The sequence below is a fragment of the Leptonotus elevatus genome, chromosome 3, assembly GCF_054856555.1.
Source record: "Leptonotus elevatus isolate MCC_2025b chromosome 3, RoL_Lele_1.0, whole genome shotgun sequence".
NCBI lineage: Eukaryota > Metazoa > Chordata > Actinopteri > Syngnathiformes > Syngnathidae > Leptonotus > Leptonotus elevatus.
The window spans coordinates 4,654,691-4,674,263 of record NC_141241.1 but is presented as its reverse complement, the minus strand read 5'-3'; the positions used below and the strand labels follow the sequence as shown (position 1 = coordinate 4,674,263).

The window sequence follows — 19,573 nt, the reverse complement described above, 5'->3', positions numbered from 1 at the left end:
ATTTAGCCCGCAGAATGATATTTTGTCAAAGTTGAATGCAGTAGTTCTTAACCTGGGTTCGATCAAACCCCAAGGGTTCGGCGGAGGTCAAGACACACCCGACTCAAATGATTCATGATGATGCGCCGCCCCCATGAAGATTGAAATTATGTAAACAGCCAACAATAAAAATGACAATTCAAATGATCTTACGTTATTTTTTTAATGCTTTATATGTTATTTAGCATTTTATATACAAAGCAGGATGTCAGAAATGATCTTTTTTTTCTGTATAAATTAAGCAAGTAATCAAAATGTCTGATTAAGTTTACATAGAATTCAACAGAAATATTCTCGTACTCATTAATTCCACTGTGACAAAGTAACCATAAACATGTACATATGTGCAAAGTTTTCCTCATTTTTATTTTATTTTATTTTTTAAATATTACTTGGATTGAAAAGAGCAATCGACGAGTTTCTCTTTCAGTCAAACCAAAAAACAGCCATCTGATTAAGGCGCAAGTTAAGACGTCAGCTTCCCTCATTAAACAATTCAGAAACAAAATTAATCGCAGCACACACAATAACACCAGCGAAAATAAAAATGTCCTTAAGTGGCACGAGCTGAATGGCTTTAAAATCTCTTTTGTACTCCTACACAGTTTTTCTTTTTTTTCCTCCCCCAGAGGTAAATGTGTATAATATGTACAAGTCTAAACACAAAAATGGAGGAAGAAAAACAAAACAAAAACAAAACCGTGCTCCCACGTACACACATTGTACACGCATCAAAGTGTTTCTTCAGCGTTGACGTCCAGCTTCCTTTGAGGGATGTAAACGGTTTTAGGGGCCGACTGTCCACTGGGGGAGCCCGCTGCAGTGGCCAGAGGTGAGAGGGGGACCGGTGTGTGGAAGAAGCTGTGCTGGGGGAGTCCTGTTCCTTTGGGGGAAGACATTACAGGCTAGAAGAGCAAGAAGAAAACAGACAATGTCCATGTTAGTTGGGCTTCATTGGGAATCAATCACGGGGCACTTTTCACTTGGCAGAGAAAACATGGAGAAATGACATTTTCATGGCCAGCGAGATCACTATCCATCTCGAATACAGATTGGGGGTGGAATGCGGACTCCAAGTGAGCGGCCAACAAAAGAGATGAGGGGAGCCGCTTCGATTAGCCGGGAGTCGGCTGCATTCCCACCCACTTCTATCTAGTCCAGGGGTCAGCGACCTTTACTGTCAAAGAAGCCACTTTGGGCCAAATAAATAACAAAAAATCTGCCTGGAGCCGCAAAACATTCGATCATTGTGATGAACCTTTTTGTAATTTTTCGTACTTTCTTTTTTATACATTTTTAGACTTTTCTGCTTTTCTGTAAAAATTCTGACAATTTGGGCAATTTTATGGACATATGGTAATTTTCTGCCTCTCTTCCTTTTTTGGATATTTTATGGCTATTTTTGGCAATTTTATTGACATTTTATGGTAATTTTCTGCATTTCTTTTGTTTTTACACATTTTATAGTTACCTTTCTGCCTTTTTTTTAATAAAAAATATCTGGCATTTTTGGCAATTTCATGGACATTTTATGCTTTTCCTCTTTCTTGTTGGACATTTTCAGGCAATTTTTTAAAACGTTTTCATCTACCTCCCATCTTTTTTTCTTTACTTAAAAACTTGGATTATATATTTTTTAAATATTTAATTAATATTTTTTATTTCATCATTAATTCATGTAAAGAATATTTTATCTGAAAAATACAAATATTAATTACAACTAATTTATTTTGAGATCCACAGGGAGCCACTGTAGAGGGACTAAAGAGCCACATGTGGCTCCAGAGCCGCAGGTTGCAGACCCCTGATCTAGTCTAAGAAAATACCAAAATAAATCAGTTAGACTCGACTTAAGCCGGGCACTAAATTAGTTTCATGGTTGCGTGTTTTGCTTTTGATGTGTTTGTTTCTCCAACCAAAGCAAAGACGAGAAGTGCAAGTTACGTGACGTAAGAGGATTCGATTCCAAACGAGAGACTCCAGCTTAACTGACCATACTGATATCAAAGTGAATTGTTTTGTTTGCAGACACTGGTGAAGTAAGAAGGGGTCTTAACAGTGGCCATGTTATTTTTACACTTAGATGACAGCCAAGAATTTAAGTGTGCACACATCATGGCGGAAACACAAGCAAGCTGAACCTGGCCGTACTTCTTGGTGGTCCTACATACTATTATTATTATTTGATTTTCTCGACGTAAAGCTCCGCTCCTCCGCTTTCAGATAACCGATATTTGAAGCCGATATACATTTTCAGGAGAAAAATTTAAATCAAAATTTTAAATAATAAAAACTTCAGCATTTGACTGCTTAAATGCCTTCAAGCACATGTTTATTAAACAGCTTTTGTGATTTGCAACATGTTAAAGGTTTTTTGTTTGCCATCAGCTTTTGCACCAACTATAATACCAACTCCCAAATAGCCACTAATTCGGGAGCTAACTGTTAGTTCACGGGCTAAACATTCACCCACACGCTAACCCCGAGATAACTCCCAAATAGCCGTTAAAAAAACGGTTACTAGGTTAGCGCGCGAGCTAACCGTTAGCTCACGGGCTAACGCAGAGCTAGCCGGTTAGTTCGTGAGCTAATAGCCGCTAATTCGCGAGCTAACGGTTAGCTCGCGGGCTAACCATTCACTCGCACGCTAACTCCCAAACAGCTGCTAATAGCTCGCGGGCTAATAAACGCTAATGGCTGCTAGCGCTGCACGAGCAACCAATCAGATGGGGTTGTGGGCGGGCCAATGCTGCAGGGAGTCAACAGCCGCTGACTCAGAGCAGACGTAGGAGAAAAGTGCCCATCGGAGCAAAAATAACCGTTTTTAATATATCAAAACAAAAAAAGAGGCCGATGCTGATCATGAAATGCTGAAAATCGGCGCCGATTATCTGCCGGGCCGATTATCGGCCTATACCTAATTGCGTACCTGCTGAATACTGATGAGAGCCACCGGGGACTGCTGGAGCGTCACCGGCTTGATGAAAACCATCCCTCGCTGCTGCAGGGCCAGCGGGCTGAGCACGGCGTTGGGCCGCTCGGGGGTCTGCGGCGAGGCAAAGGCGTTTCCCGGGCTGGAGCCGGAAATCAGACCCAGGTTCTGAAGGGTGAAGTTGAGGATGGCGGGACTGGGGCTGTGCACGCGTTGCGCCTGCTGGGTCAGGAGAGGGGAGGTGACTGTGGCGGGTCCGTGAAGGCGGAAGCTGGTGGGAGTCACTTCCTGGACTGGGAGTGGTCTGGATCCTGTTCCAGGCATAACAGAGTTTCTTAGGTCTTGCTTGAGCAAATCTAAGTCACTAATGTCTACAACAGGGGTCAGCAACCTTTACTGTCAAAAGAGCCATTTTTGGACATTTTATGGACTTATGATAATTTTCTGCCTCTCTTCCTCTTTTGGGACATTTTATGGCTATTTTATGGTAATTTTCAGCTTTTCTTTTGTTTTTGGACATTTTCTTTTCTGCCTTTTTTTAATATAAAAAATATCTGCCATTTTTGGCAATTTCATGGACATTTTATAGTCACCTTTTGGAAATTTTCAGGCAATTTTTTAAACGTTTTTATCTACCTTCCATCTCTTTTTTTCTGTCAAAAATTTAGATTCTCACATTTTTTGGGAATATTTAATAATATTTTTTTTATTTAATCATGAAATAATGTAAATAATATTTTATCTAGAAAAATACAAATAAATAAAACTATTAATGACTACTAATTTATTTTGAGAGATCCACAGTGAGCCACTGGAGAGGGACTAAAGAGACACATGTGGCTCCAGAGCCGCAGGTTGCAGACCCCTGGTCTACAAAATCAAATCAATAGACTTTCTTCAATGGACTTTTGCACTATTCTAATTAATATTGTTTAGTATCACAAACTACGTAAATTGTTGCCCATTCGGCATCCATTGCAGCCTGATCATCCTGGAAGGGGGATTACCACATATGCGGTCCCTTCTCAAGGTTTCTCATTTTTCGCCTGATGCGGTTTTGAGTTTTCCCTTGCCCTCTTGCGGTTTGATTAGGGGATGTCTGAGGGCATGTGAAGCCCTTTGAGACTCTTGTGTGATTAAGGGCTATATAAATAAACTTGACTTGGATGTGACGACAACTGCAATATCGTGATATTGCAATATTGAAATTGCCACAATATCGTCGTCATCATATCACGATACTAAACACAGCACACAAGGTGAGGCTGTATTCCATTTGTGTAGTTCTAGCACCCTCTGGTGGTTCGTTTATTAGTGCAGTTTAATTTTAATTAGGAATGTTTTGGCCACTGCGGTGATTATCCCTCATATAAATCAGTCATACCAGCAAATTTATTTATATATATTAGTTTTTTTGTGTGTGGCAATATCGTGAGTTTTATACAGCATCTTGTTTTGTTTTTTTATTTCGCCAACCTCCCCACAATATCGTGATAATTATCGTATCATGAGGCTCCTCACATTGTGATATTTATCGTACCGTGATGTTTAGATATCGTTCCATCTCTACAAATCAATACAGTATGTAAAATAATGAGATGTTTGCTTACAGTTTATAAAAGTATCATGTTTGGACATTTACCGGCAGTAGGTGTTTGGTAGACGTAAGTTGGAGTCGATGGCTTGTTGCTTTCTGCTGCTGAGCCCGGATTCTCCTTGTACGTGACAACAGACTGCGAGGAGAGCGGGATCAGGAATCCCGCTGGCACTAAAGTCTAACATGGGCAGAGAAATCAATCGTCTGGATCCAAATTGCTTTTCTGTAGTGGTCTTGTAGTCAGTTACCTCCGTGTTGATTTGCCTGGGCGTGATCGGGGCGGCTCTGAGGGGCGTTAAACCCGCCTCGCAGTCAGATGTCGCCGCCTTGTCGTCCCTGTCCAGGAAGGTCTCCAAGCTCTGCTCCAGCGTCTGCGCCGCTGCCGCGCTGCCGGGGGTGTTGATGAACTCGGGGTCCAGGTGGAGGGCGCGCGGGGAGGGCCGGCTGGACAGCTGACGGCTGCGCAGAGTCTTCAGATGAGCTTGAGGGACGCCGCTTTGCTAAGGGAAGGCATGGGAGATGGGAAGTAATGAATATTAACTCTTTTCATCAGAAAAAAAAAAAGTATATTTCTAACTGTTTCCATTTTGCAGCAATTAGAATTAGAACATAGCTAAGTCTCATCATTATTCACAAATCAGTTTAAAACGGTGAGCTTTTTTTGCCACATGGCCCTGGTTGATCTCTTATACACTGCTGCCCGTTTTTGTAATAACTATCATTGCTTCAAGCCTTCTCTTTGGTTCAGAGGCTGCATCAATATCTTCTGTATGCTCTAGCATTTAAAAAAAACGTAGAAATACGTCTTTGGAACACTGGTAATATTGAAAATAGGATGTATTTATACGTTTTTGGGAGCAAATTAATAGGCAGTACAATAAAATAGATTTTTTTAAAGTTGGCTTTTATTTTTATTTTTTATATACGTTTTTCATATTCTTGTTAATTAACAAACATAAAAAAATAAGTTGACCTAATACAAATATGGTTTTCTTTTTTTTATTCATTGATACAGCAATTTCATAGTCATTTATAATGTTTTTTGAAGATATACTAGTATACGGTAAAGAGAAGTATGAAACATTGAGTAAAAATTTTCCACCACTAGGTGACATTAGCGTTTCATGTTGGATGTTGATGACAGAAACGGTATGTTTTTCTTTTCAAATTAATTGGAACATGAAGCATTTTGTGGACTACTGCAAATTTTGTTTGTCGTAAATAACAACTAGTCCCAAGTCCCGACAAATATACAGTATATAAATATATCTTTATCATATTTATTGTTGGTAAATTGTATTATAGTGACTTCTTAGCACAATGTTGTATGCCTTTATTTAGTTGAGTTTTACACTGACACACGTCATTAGTGACGCAGCTTTCGTACAACGAGCCAGAAATAACACCGATGATGTTACACGAGCTATCTTCGGGAGTTGCTGAATAAAATAAGCCTCAAGTCTAAAAGAACAAGTGATTTGGAGTCACATCAAGTGACAAGCCGGGCACACTCTCTGCTTTTGGCTCTCAAAGGGGTCTGGGAGTGCCCATGCAGATCCCTTTCAGAGCTTTGGTAACCTAGCTTGGTGCTAACTGCTAACTGGCAGCCTACGGCCTTCATTTTTTTCTAATGCTTTTAAATGACCCGCGTGAACCCTGTAGTGCAAATACCTTGAGGGTGGAGTCAGCCAGTTTGGCTTTGGGAGGACTCCTCTCTGCAGCTGAGTCCAAACACAACCGTTTGACGAACAAGGGGCTCTGGTCCGGTAGGCCCGACGCGGGTTGGCGCTTAGCAGCTAACGTGGCAGTGGGGCTCAGTCCGGTCTTTTCCTCAAAGGTCATGGAGCGTACAGCATAACTGGTCGGCTGCGGTCTGGTTATCGTTTTGGGCCTGAGGGACGACGGGTGCAAATAGACGGCGAACGGCCCGCCGCCCGGCCGCTGCGGTAAAATGACGGGGATGAGGGGGGAGCACTGCGCTGGGATGTATGCAACACTGCCTGAGGAATGGGAGGCCGGCGGGGCGCCGTGCACATTTGCGTTGCCGCCAGCCTCCGCGTTTGGAGTCAAGCATGACGCCCGAGGCGGTTCCGCTGAGATGGAGGCGGTTGGCTGGAGCATCGTAACCGTTGCGTTTGGCTCAGCGGGAACTGCCTTTGGATCTTTGCCTCTGGTACTGGAACACAATTAGGTGCAAATAGAAAGTGAATAATAAATAACACGCGAGGCCGAGGATGCTGGCTGGAGCTTGAATTTCAGTCTAATCTCGATATTATTAACCAAGGGTGGGCAAACAGCAGCCCGCGGACCACATATAGCCCATCCTGTTCTTTAAAGTAGCACTAAGGAACTTTTCAACCTTGATCAAATATTGTTATAACTCTTCTAATGAAACATCGACTTAAAACTAGTTGAACGTACCGTACTTTGCCATGGCCTGAGGGGGTCTGTATCATTTTTACTGGCACTAAGCATTTTTGAGGAGGATGGTAGGAAGGACTTACAAATGTGCTGACTGCTTTATGGCATACGTCACTTCCCTTTCCCCATTCGTTACAAAGACCGAAGTCAATTTAAATGTTGACGCACGATTACTGCTTTCATGGCAGGAGCTTCAAAACAACTGAAAAGTTTTGTCTGTAGAGACAACAACAAAAAGAAGAAATGGGAAGCTACCCAGATAAAAAGACAAGTCAAGGATCAACATCGGCCGGGATTTCACTCGCTGCCGTGATCTTAAAAAAAACAACGCAATGCGCTTGTCCTCATGGGAAATGTAGTCTTCCTTCAGACATAACAATACACTTTTGTCCATATGGCGCCACCATAATCAACAGAAACTGAAAGTTCTGTAGTGTTGCTTTAAACCCAACTCACAGAAAATGTAAGTTACTTGAGTCATAGATTTGTATTGAGGTAATTTTCTGCCACTAGGTGGCATTAATGTTTTATGTTGAACGTTGGTGTTCTTTTCAAATTCAGAGCAATTGGTATTTGGAACATGAAGTTCAGTATATATTTTTATCACATTTATTATTGCTAAATTGTGATATTGTGACTCCTTTGTACAATGTTATATGTTAAATAAAGCATGAACAACAATGTTTTGACATCATCTGTATTTAAATTGTCAATGCCTCCGGACATTGTATTTAATGTTTTTTTTTAAATACATTTTAAGGCCTTAATTTGAGCACTTTTCAATGGCCCACGGAAACCCTGTGTATAAACATATGCACTCAAACTTACACTGATTCCTGGTCAAGCTGAATCTTGCAAATAGCAGCAAGTTGGGCCATTTTGCTGGGGAAGTCGCTGTCATCTTAAGGAAAAAAAAAAAAAAAAAAAAAAAGTTAATACGCAAATCAAAACAGCAGTCTTGTTATAAAAACAAAAAACGTCTCACTGAAGGCACTCTTGGCAGGACTGCTGGGGGCCGAGCTGATCTTGCGCCGGTCATCCTGAATGCTCTTGGCAAGCTTCATGAGAGAAGGGTGTCGCGTGAAGCTTCGCTTAACGCCGGGCGGTGATGAAAAGAGGTTTTTGGTACAGTTTTCCACAGAGGAACGGGAGTCCATCGCCGTTGTCTTACTGGGTGGACACATGGAGGTTCCACTTGTCACATCTGAAACAGTCGAATGGTGAAAACAAATGTTATGTCATTTGAAAGTTTGTAACCTTAACTAGCTAGACAGGAGGTCCTGACATCCAGATGGCGATCAATGAACTCATTTGTATAAGAATACGAAGGTTTTTTTATTTAATATAAAATATTTACTGTAATCACAAATTAGTTTATGTTATTGTTGGACTACACACAAATTAGGAACCGAGGTCTTCCTTTACTAATATTTGAAATTTGGATTATGTTTGTTGTATTTGAATGATAATGTAACCCTAACCCTAACTTTACAAGAGACGCCGCTGACCCTGGGAACTCTCGGCACCTTCTGTTTTTGTTTTTATAAAAAGTGAAACTTTAACATTGCAGATATTTAGAAAATTAGAAATAATTTTAGAAATAGAAAACAATGGGGAGCTATTTACTTGGTTACATTTTTATTGAACCTTTTGAGACTATATTATTATAATATTTTAAAACAAAAATGTCTATTGTCTAAGATAAAAAAAAAACATTTTTCAAATCTGAAAAGTTGTTCAATGCTTAAAGACATTTCAAATAAGGGTTAAGAGTTGTATTTATTTTTTTTATACTTTGACAGCAATATTTTTTTCCCTTTAAGTGAAAGTGAATATCGGCTGTGAATATCATTATCAGTATTGACCTCCATGACTACTAATAATGTGTATCGGCCCTGAAAAAAAATCATATCCCTCTCTACTTCATACCTTTCACATGAGGAAGTTCATTTGGGCCGACCCATTCGAATGCTGGTTTCTTCAGTCCCTCTTCCGTCACGTGGACCTTTTCGATAAGTTTCAGGCTCCGCAGCACATTAGCGATGTCATAAAGGCGTCGCACTTTAGCTGTAAACATTAAGGCAGACACACGGGCTTATTAACGACTAATTCACATATCTCGAATGCCATCGACGATTTGACTCTGCCACAGAATATTCATTTCGACCAACGGGACTCACTTTTGAATTTGTTCTTATCCTGATCTGCGCTCGGGTCCTCTCCAATCAGGATTTTGGCCGCCACATCCAGACTGACCACGGGAGGATTAGAAACCAGGAAGAGCATGACAAACTTCTGGCTCATCACTCTCAGAGATTTGTCCTTCCGACTATTAACGGAGGCTGGGGACAACGATAAACAGATTGTAGTCTTATAAGATTTGGTGAAAAAAAAAAAAAAAAAGAATAACTGCTCCAACCTTACCCGCTTTGAACTCCACTCCAGGAAGCTCCACAAAAAAGAGCTCCTTTTGTCCGTTTTCGCTGCTCTCCGATTGCATCGACTCTTGGTTCTCCTTCTCGTCGCTATCAAAGTCAAATTCTTTCTCCAGGAGCCGTTGTTTGATCTGCTGCATCTGCTGGCAGTACTTTTGCTCCGCGCCCACCTGCTGGAGAATGGCCAGCGTCTGGGCCAGATTGGTCCGACCGTGCCATGTGTAACGGTTCTTTGCAGAACGGCTCACCATGTGCAGGCTTTCGAGCACGTTCATTATGTCATAAATGCGGCGGCGCTCCACATCTGTGCCAGGAAAACAGACAGAAACCATGGAAGTCATCATTTAAAAAATAATAATGTGTGACTTCTAGTTGAACATTAATACAAATAGCTGACATACGGAGTTCGGTGGCCACGTCATCCAAGCAGATTTCATTGTTGGCGGCCGGGTTCGGCCAATCTGGACATCGGGCGAGGAATTTATGGCAGAGCAAACCCAAACTCTTTTCTTTTCTGCTTAACATTTTCTCAGACTCATCTCCATTTTCAACATCCTACAAAACGAATAACAGCAAACGGATGACATGGAAGCACATGGAAGTCTTGATACAAGTGTACAATTCCTATATGATAAAATTCTAGACCTGTGCAGAGTCAAGAACTCCATGTAATTCAGTACGCGGACACAGCTCCTTCTCCCGATTCCTAATCTCCGGACTTGCAGCACTGATGAGCATTTTGAGGTTGGAAGTTGGCGTCCATGGATCAACCGACCCGGCTTGTCCTGCTTTTTTAGGAGTTGTGAGTGGGCCCATGATACACTGTGTGTATTTCCCACTTGGTTTCCGAGGACTTCACAAAAGCAGAGGTGCTTATAATGCCATCATCCAACTTGGAATAAAAGAGGAAAGCAAATTTTACATTTTAATTAATCATCATTCATGCTTGAAGATGTATTGTGCTGACTGCGGAATTAAGATTTCAATGCGTTGAGGTTTCCCTAACACAAAATAAATAAATAAAAATCAAAGCAAGTAGTATTTGACCAGAATAATATGTAAAGGCGCAAAACTCATCATAACTCTATTAGAATAGCACTACTACTGTTTTTTTTACGATACTTAAAGTAGAAGGTTTTTTTTTAAATCAAAGGACAAACTAAACGGCAGCTTTGAAGTTGGCCGTGAGTGACGGACAATCCGTCGAATCAACGGCCCGCTCCCGCCCTTTTGGTCCGAACGAGCCAATGAGAACGCGCCAAACAGGAAGTGAAACGGGCGTCCCGCGCAGGTAAACATTTTTTGAAATCCTTGGCGCGGAATGAGTCCACAGCCTCAAAATGCAGAAACTCTCGCACTATTTCACCGATTATTGCTCAATATATATCACCACAATGACATAATTGCCCTGTTTAAACTGTTACATGTTGTAAGGAGAGGGTTGTAAAGGCTTACGACCTCTCGGTCTGATGTTTCCGAACGCGCGCTGACGTGTTGTTTCGCCCCAACTCTCCCTGCTACAAAACTTATATAAAACAGCACATTCCCGCAACAAATGAAATCCGATTAATTTAAAACGCAAATGGTCGTGTTATTAATTCGATTACTATACTAAGTGAGCGGCAACGCTCCACAAAGCGCTATTTTGCCGTGAATCGCGCGAGAACTACAAGTACAAATTCTGCGCTACATAACGACAATACAAATGCTTGGATCAGCTCCCGCTAAAAACAAACGACTAAAATTCAAATGGCGTGTTTCATGAAATAAAAAGCAAGGAGAAGACTTACCAAACTCTACAAAACCCCGGTCACAAGAAATCTCCCATCTTGGTCATCTGTCGTGTTGACTGTGTAGCACTACTTCAAAGGCTTCAAAGACTATGTGTACATTAAAAAAAATAATCTGTGCGGCAAATATGTTTAAGATCCCAAATCCAAATTAGCCGCCACTTTTTGTTCAGTGGAGTAAAGTTGTGTGAGACGGGTGACTCAACAGTTGGCCCTGCCGGTTCACGCATGCGCACTGACAGTGACGACACTTCCTCCCTGTGGCGATACATGGGCTGGTCATGTGACAGTTGCCCAACTTTATTTTCATAAAACTCACAAGTAGTCCAATTAATCGACGTCTTTGTAAGATGTAAGTATTTTTGGTTAACAGGCTGTATGCGAAGAATAAAACAATTTAACACGGAAATGATGCTCATAATGAACAGTACTTGAAGTGACCAGAAAGTGTCGCTGTGAACAACAGAAACAGTTGAGATAATAATTCCTCATTTTGCTATCTTTGTTGTGTTTTTACCACTCAATTGTTCTTTAATAATAAGAACAGCTCAACCGAGTCAAATAACTGAAAAAGAAACGATTTGAGAAGCTCTTTCCCCCCCCCCCTCTAAAATGCTAGTAGTGATAACAATGACCACACCACTACCTTTTATGACTCCTATAAAAACACTTATTTTCACTGCAACCTCCTATTATTGGGTGCATCTTAAAAAAAATAAAGTAGAATAAAACGGTTGCACACACAAACTCAACCTTCATTGTGATGTTTGTTGACAATTGCCCTGCTTGTGAAGGTAATTTTCGTTTTTGTTTTTTCTTTATTAACCAGTCATTATTCAATTCAGAAGTACTATTTTCAACACGATAGTGTGTCTATTTTGTTTCGTTGCCATCTTCTAGTGATGGAGATTCTCTTTCAGCTGATCCCAGACCACGGCACTTTTTATAGGCTTGGTAACCTGTGGAGTAAAATGCAAGAATTCTGAATCAATCATCATCTTAACATCAACTTTTCAATCACCTGACATTTTAAACTTGAAGACTTAAGTTGTAAAAGGTGCAATGATTAGCTCTAGCATCGTGATGCTATCAATAGTTCAACCACTGTGACTCAAAAGAGGGATTTTCTCGTGAATCTTAATAACCTGTTAAAGACCACTGTCCTTGAACCTTAAAATTGGTGAGTTGGTGGAGGCACCTCTTAAATTATTATTTTTTCTTCTCCACACAGGCAGACTTTATTATTCTCACATTAGGTCATTATTGACTAACCAAGCTCACCTCCAACAAACAGGACCGTCGCCAGCAGCTGAAAGATGCCATAGATGAGGGGCAATGCAAACATCTGCTCCAGCTCAACTGGGCTGAAGGACAGCTGGATTATGGCGTTGCACAACTGGACGTTCTGAAAGCCGGTTTCCACAGCAATTGTTTGACACCTGCCCGCCTCCCAAAATCCAAAGAATAACAGAAACATTGCGCATATGAGCTGAGCAAAATTAATTAAGTAAAGATTTTGTGATGATTTTAAATTTTAAATTTTATTAATTAGATTGAGCAAATATGATGTGCTTATGCTCTGAACAGGTTTGCACTTTGCTGGCAGATTTTTGAAATTGTTTGTTTATGTCATCAACTGCCACTTTACCTATACCATGGTTGACCCACGAGACGGGCCAGAAGGAAACCAATCCCAAAACCAATAAAAGGGTGGATAGCTCCGATTATCCATAGGGAAGGGTTCATAATCCACAAAGACTGGTAAAGAACAACCCCAACCACAGAAATGACGAGAAAGGAACAAAAACCTATAATTGTCCCAACCTGAGAAGAAAACACACAATATGCAGTCAACATCACTTTGTAGAGTTATTTGGGCAAATACGATGCAAATTCCTACCTTGAGGATCTTTTTAGCCAATTGGGGCCATCTATGTTTAATATACATCCCTGCACTGATTGGGACACGGATGGTGAATAGAATGAGACCTGAGAAAAAAACCAAATTTGACATTTATTTTTATTCTCTCAATTTATGTCGGACCGAAATATTACTCAAGCGTGACATAGCATAAACGAGTGCATGGATTTAAGATGATCTCTTGTCTCATTTTGTGCACATAAAAACAAATAAATAAATACAAAATCCCTAAGAACATATTTTGATATCTGTCGGCTAGTAATAATCACGAGTTGTATATTTACCAATTTTCTTATATGGGATTTGGATATTGTCCGAAGAAGTCCAGGTGGAGGTGTATATGAGCAGACATAGTGGCATCATTCCCAAGGCCAGCGTGGTGGAACCGGTTGTCATACTGATACTAAAGAGAAGGAAATTAACCCATTCAACGCCATTGACGGCTATAGACGTCAAAAATTAATTTGAACTATTTCTCTTAGATTCACATTTTTCCCACTTTTGTTAACACGAGTATGAATTTTTTTTTTTTTTATTGTACATTTAGAACAGATATAAAATCAGGCGATTATTTTTTTTTATTGTTATTAATCGCATGACTAAAGTAGTTAACTCACGATTAATCCCAAATTTTGTATCTGTCTATAGGTTTTCATACTCTTATTAACAAAAGTGAGGAAAAAAATTTAAACTAAAACAAATAGTTCAAATGAATTTTTTACATTTATGTCAGTGAATGAATAAAAAAAAAGATAAAAAATTCGGGGCGTCAGGCAATTAAAGTTTTTAATCGTAATTAATCGCATGGCTTCAATAGTTAACTCACAATTAATCCCAAATTTTATATCTGTTCTAAATAATTTTTTTCTAGGTTTTCATACTCTTTTTAAGTGAAAAAAAAGTGAAACTAATAGAAATAGTTCAGATGAATTTTTGACGTCTATAGCCGTCAATGGCAGTGAATGAGTTAACAGCTGCAAACTTCTCACGTGACATTTTGTTTTAGAACCAAAAAAGTGTGATTGTGATTGTTGTTGTTTTTTGGCCCAATAATCAATGCAATGAGAATAAGCACACACGTCTGCACATTGCCATGCAGTCATGTACATAAAGGTGAAATGAGCCGTTTACTTAAGATGATCAAACGAACCATACATTTCTTACCTTAGGTCCATATCTCCGTCCAGCAAAATGCAGACAATATTGGAAGCGGCGCCTCCAGGACAACAACTCAAAATAATGATGACAATGGCCTGAATAGGCAGCACGTTGAAGGCCATTGATAAAGCAAAGGCGGTAAAAGGCATGATGCCGGCTTGGCAGAGGAAACCGATTACAATGCCCCAGGGTCTCTTCAGGTGGCCCCAAACCTTTTGGGCCTCCACAGCGCAGCCCATGGTCAACATGATCGCAGCCAGCGTGACGCTGAGCATGATGCTCAACGCTAGACTCAAATTGGAATTGAAGTTAGCAGTTGCAACAAGGCAGTTGGCACCCGAGCAGATTGTGGCCTCGGAGAGGCAGGCGGCAACTTCTGCAGTTGTTTCCGTGAATATAGACATTTTGAAAATGTGGCGGCAGATGAGAAGTATCTCTGGCTAGCTAACGTTGAGAGAACGTTTGCGTGTCCTTGTCAGCCCGTATTTGTTAGAATTTACTGGATTGAACCTTTTACTGTTGTTTTGGTCGTCCAATGAGGTATCGCACTGGCTAGCCCGCGGCTCTTCGTGCTCTGATGTTTATTGGCAAATCGTTTTGGGACGGAACCATTGTTATGTTTTATAGGGTCAATGTTCAAAACACGTGGTTGTAAAAGAATCATTTTTAGTATGTGGTTGCACCATCATTATTTTACCTATTTTTATTTTTTTTTACCTTTTAAAATGTTATTGAAAGTCAAACAAATATGATTAATTTTGTTCTGAATTTAAAAGCGACTGCAACCTGAGCTGTCACTTTATCGTATTTGAGTGGTTTATGTGTCCCAGTGATCCTAAGAAGAAGAAGAAGAAGAAGAAGAAGAAGAAGAAGAAGAAGAAGAAGAAGAAGAAGAAGAAGAACTGGCAAAATCACCCGAGGGTAACATTTATTTTTCTTTTTTCTCATACTAGAATAAAGTGTTATTGCAAATCCACTACAGTAGGAGGCAGTGGCGCTCTCATTTGGGGATAAAGGTGGACATTCGGACACAGCCTTTAAAAAAAGTGTAATGAACGGATCGAGGAAGGCGTGACTTATTGGCATAACAAATAAAGAAGCGCCACCATGTGGCGTGGTACGGTACCACCATAATAATGACAACACCTGGTCATGTGCTATCTGTATATTTGTTATTATTTAAATTCAATCTCAAATCGAATCATCAGATTTGTTTTTGCTTTCAGTCCACTTCTAGAACCATATTGTCAGTCGTAATAGCAAGCATATAGTCAAATAAATATTGCTCAGAAAAAAACACGTAAACGTAAGCCTGAAGTCAGCCCTCAATTTATTAAGAAATATATATACAGTATCATTTAAGGCACTACTGAATCAAAGAATTGAAAAAAAAAAAAAGATTTGAAGGGCTCTTTCTTCAAAATGCTATTCAGCTGTTTTGATTCCATTTAGTTTTTTGTTGTTGTTGTTTTTTAAAGGATGACAAGTTTCTTTACTTAGTTGTAGAAATGTATTTTTTATCATGTTGATTCACTGCCATTGACGGCTATAAACGTCAAAATTTCATTTGAATAGTTTATTTTAGTTTAACATTTTTTACCACTTTTGTTAATAAGAGTATGAAAACCTAGATTTTTTTTAATTGTACATTTAAACCGATAAAAAATGTTTTATTAATCACGTGTTAACTAGTGAAGTCATGCAATTAATTACAATAAAAAAAATGTAATCGCCTCTTGCCCCTAATTTTTAATATATATATATTTTTTTTATGAATTTATGGCAGTGAATGAGTTAACTGGCTCAGCCTGATCAAGTTCAACAAATTAAACAGTCAGCACTTTATAGAATGACATTTCAGTATGGCCTAAAGATGTTTTTTTATTATTTTTTTTATTTGGCATATATCGCATTTTGGACATTTAGAATTTCATAGCAAGCTCATTACTATCACACTTTCTTTTCTTTCTTTTTTTTGCTGAGTTTGAAAAACGTCCCATATAAAAACATTAATACTAATAACTAAAAAATAAATAAATAAATAAAATAATTAAAAAAAACAAAAAAACCACATTAATACTATATTCACCATTCATTGAGGTAACCCCGTTAGTGGCAATGGCTGGCAAATTAAAAAAAGAGTCAAACTGTTGTACACAACTCCAGCCTGCAGAGTGCGCTGTGCGTTGACACTTTGAAGCTGTCAACAACGTTGCCCTTCTTGTGGAGGTCATTTAGATTCGTAACAAAGTCGGCAGAGCAGAGCCATAACCTCAGAGCTGGCTGTTGTTGTTGAAGAAATCTTCTTTTCCTTTATTGACCACTCATTCAATTCAGAGGCACTATTTTCGACATTACATTGTGTTTTCTTGTTCTTTGCAGCCATCTTCCAGCGACGGCGATTCACCGTCTGCTTCAGTTGATCCCGGACCACGGCACCTTTTATAGGCTTGGTATCCTGTAGAGTAAAATGCAAGAATTTTGGAATCAATCATCATTTCAACATTATATTTTCGATCAACTTACATTTATTAGAACTTGAAGACTTAAGTTGTAAAAAGCTGCAATGAATAGTTCCTCTACCATCGTGACCAAAAAGAGCTTTTCTTGTGAACCTCCCGTCCTTGAACCCAGGTTATTATAGTTAACGAAAACTAACATTTGCGAAGGTACAGCGAATGTTGATCATACTCGCGAATTACTGGATTGCACATTTTATTGTTGTAAACACTGATCATTGTCCAAGTGGCCGCCTTTATTCTCTGCATTTTCATTATTTTATGATACTACAGAGCTGACTCGCGGTAGCTCTGCATTAAGGGCACAGTGGTTTTCCATTTCACAAATATATTCAATTTAAAACAGAATACAAAACAAACAAAATACAAAACAAACAACATTTTCTTTATAATAAAGTTGCACGTGCGAGTCTCAACACAGCATTCTGAGCAGCAAAAGCCACCTGTTCTCAGGGGGGGGGGGCGGCCATTTTGCCCTCTTGCTGTCGATGGAGAATGACATCACAGTTCCTCAAGGGCTCACAAAGGCAACTCTAATATAGCTCACCTCCAACAAACAGGACCGTCGCCAGCAGCTGAAAGATGCTATAGATGAGGGGGAATGCAAACATGAGCTCCAGCTCAGCTGGGCTGAAGGACAGCTGGATTATGGTGTTGCACAAGTTGACGTTCTGAAAGCTGGTCTCCACAGCAATTGTTCGACACCTGACCCCCCCCCCCCCCCCCAAAAAAAGAGAACAAAAACAATGCATATTTTGCAACATTTTGAAACTGTTAACGTCACCTTCCGTCACTTTTACCTATGCCACGGTAGACCCACGAGACGGGCCAGAAGGAAACCCGTCCCAAAACCAATAAAGGGGTAGATGGTGCCGATGATCCAAAGGGAAGGGTCAATAATCCACGAAGACTGGTAAAGAATGATCCCAACCACAGATATAATTTTAAAGGAAGTAAAACCTACAATTGTCCCAACCTGGGAAGAAAACACACAATATGCAGTAAACGTTGTAGAGATACAATATTTGGCCAAGAAAACATGATATCAATTAAAGCAAATGCAAATTCCTACCTTGAGGATCTTTTTAGCCAAGTGCGGCCACCTACGTTTAATGTACATCCCTGCACTGATTGGGACAACGATGGACACAAGAGTGCCACCTGCGGAAATCCAAATTCTATGTTGTTGTTGTTGTTTTTTTTAAACTCTCCCAATTTCAGTCGGACCATAATATATCTCAAGTCAAGTGAGTGTAATTATCTTGTGCACATAAAAAAAATGAATCTCCGAGAAGGTATTTTGATATCTGTCTGCCGGTCATAAACACAAGTTGTATATTTACAAATTTTTCCATATGGGATTTGGATGTAGTCCGAAGAAGTCCAGATGGAAGTGTAGATGAGCAGACATAGTGGCATCATTCCCAAGGCCAGGATGGTGGAACAGGTTGTCATACTGATACTGGAAAGAAGGAAATTAATAGGGGTGGGAATCTTTGAATGTCTCACAAATCGATTCCGTTTTTTGGGCCTGCGATTCGATTCAGAATCGATTTTTTCGATTAAGAACGATTTTTCATTCGAAACGCTTTGATTGACAATGATTTTTGCTTTAATCTGTAGATGTGCAAGGAATTGTAATGATCTACTCCAGTCTGACTCGCTAATGCTAATTAGCGCGCTACTCGTTACGGCTCCACGCTGAGAAAAAAAACAACTTTTGTTGGAATAACTTGATCGTGACTTTTTCCTTCTACTCTCTCATGTGGCTACAACTTAACAGTGTATTAGACCGCGTGGAACCACACTGCCCCTCAGTGGCCAAACAGGGCACAACATAAACAGCGCTCCAATTAAAGGCACACAGACAAAGGCAAGGCAGTATGAAATAATTTAAATAAAATCAATTCTGAATCCTATTAAATGAGAATCGCGATTCTTATGAGATTCGATTTTTTGGGCACTCCCCTAGAAAATAACTGCTGCAAAACCTTGGGTGATGTTTTTTTTTTTGGGCCCAATAACGAATGCAATGACAATGGGCTCACACATCCGCACATTGCCATACATCAACTCACCTTATATTATCAACTGAGCCAGACACGACTTACCTTAAGTCCATATCTCCATCCAGCCAGATGCAGACAATATTGGAAGTGGAGCCTCCGGGACAGCAACCCAAAATAATGACGACGATGGCCTGAATAGGCAGCAGGTTGAAGGCCATTGATAAAACAAAGGCGGTAAGAGGCATGACGCCAAATTGGCAGAGGAAACCGATCGCAATGCCCCAGGGTCTCTTCAGGTAACCCCACATTTTTTCGGCCTCCACAGCGCAGCCCATGGAAAACATGACCACAGCCAGCATGACGCTGAACAAGATGCTCACCGCCAGCATCAGTTTTGCATTGGGGTCAGCAGTTGTAACAAGGCAGTTGGCACCCGAGCAGATTGTGGCTTCGGAGAGGCAGGCGGCAACTTCTGCAAGTGCACTTGTTTCCGTGAATATAGACATCTTGAAAATGTGGTGGCAGAAGAGAAGTATCTTTGGCTAGTCAACTTTGAGAAAATGGTCGCATGTCCTCGCCACCCTGTATTTATTAGATTTGACTGGATTTGTTGTTTTGGTCATCCAATAAGGTGATAGTGACTGAATTGTCCAGCCTACTGCTCTTTGTGTGCTGCTGGCTACTCCCTAATTGTACAAGGAAGGAATCATTGTTTTATAGGGTCAATGTGCAATATTGACGGTTATATAATA

At 40.1% G+C, this 19,573-nt stretch overlaps 2 protein-coding genes and 1 pseudogene across 3 annotated transcripts; all 3 read right to left on the bottom strand.

Annotated features, from left to right (window-relative positions):
- Nucleotides 1–208: 208 nt before the first annotated feature.
- Nucleotides 209–11,436, bottom strand: e2f8 (E2F transcription factor 8). Its single transcript, XM_086072478.1, has 13 exons — nucleotides 11,215–11,436; nucleotides 10,070–10,316; nucleotides 9,826–9,979; nucleotides 9,414–9,728; nucleotides 9,170–9,331; nucleotides 8,919–9,056; nucleotides 7,975–8,193; nucleotides 7,818–7,890; nucleotides 6,240–6,744; nucleotides 4,817–5,068; nucleotides 4,614–4,746; nucleotides 2,969–3,282; nucleotides 209–944 (listed from the first exon to the last, which is right to left on the bottom strand). The coding sequence occupies exons 2-13, from the start codon at nucleotides 10,238–10,240 to the stop codon at nucleotides 771–773; spliced, it is 2,610 nt and encodes an 869-aa protein (XP_085928604.1). The 5' UTR covers nucleotides 10,241–10,316; nucleotides 11,215–11,436; the 3' UTR covers nucleotides 209–770.
- Nucleotides 11,437–12,087: 651 nt separating this feature from the next.
- LOC147176692 (ileal sodium/bile acid cotransporter-like) lies at nucleotides 12,088–14,697 on the bottom strand. Its single transcript, XM_086071338.1, has 6 exons — nucleotides 14,300–14,697; nucleotides 13,420–13,538; nucleotides 13,115–13,203; nucleotides 12,863–13,038; nucleotides 12,496–12,653; nucleotides 12,088–12,173 (listed from the first exon to the last, which is right to left on the bottom strand). The coding sequence occupies exons 1-6, from the start codon at nucleotides 14,695–14,697 to the stop codon at nucleotides 12,088–12,090; spliced, it is 1,026 nt and encodes a 341-aa protein (XP_085927464.1).
- A 1,869-nt stretch (nucleotides 14,698–16,566) lies between these two features.
- Nucleotides 16,567–19,327, bottom strand: LOC147176691 (ileal sodium/bile acid cotransporter-like; annotated as a pseudogene). Its single transcript, XR_015094417.1, has 6 exons — nucleotides 18,924–19,327; nucleotides 18,156–18,274; nucleotides 17,885–17,973; nucleotides 17,613–17,788; nucleotides 17,360–17,517; nucleotides 16,567–16,751 (listed from the first exon to the last, which is right to left on the bottom strand). The product of XR_015094417.1 is annotated as an ileal sodium/bile acid cotransporter-like (transcript).
- Nucleotides 19,328–19,573: the final 246 nt, after the last annotated feature.

Bases quoted from the DNA above. Each gene is read 5' to 3' on its own strand.
- e2f8 (XM_086072478.1), bottom strand. From the start codon at position 10,240: ATGGGCCCACTCACAACTCCTAAAAAAGCAGGACAAGCCGGGTCGGTT. The intron at 9,729-9,825 runs GTATGTCAGCTA...TTCCTGGCACAG, and splicing joins TGACGTGGCCACCGAACTCC to ATGTGGAGCGCCGCCGCATT. The intron at 4,747-4,816 runs GTAACTGACTAC...TGCCCATGTTAG, and splicing joins CCAGGCAAATCAACACGGAG to ACTTTAGTGCCAGCGGGATT.
- LOC147176692 (XM_086071338.1), bottom strand. From the start codon at position 14,697: ATGTCTATATTCACGGAAACAACTGCAGAAGTTGCCGCCTGCCTCTCC. The intron at 13,039-13,114 runs GTAGGAATTTGC...TTTTCTTCTCAG, and splicing joins TGGCTAAAAAGATCCTCAAG to GTTGGGACAATTATAGGTTT. The intron at 12,654-12,862 runs GTAAAGTGGCAG...GGAGGCGGGCAG, and splicing joins GTGGGTCAACCATGGTATAG to GTGTCAAACAATTGCTGTGG.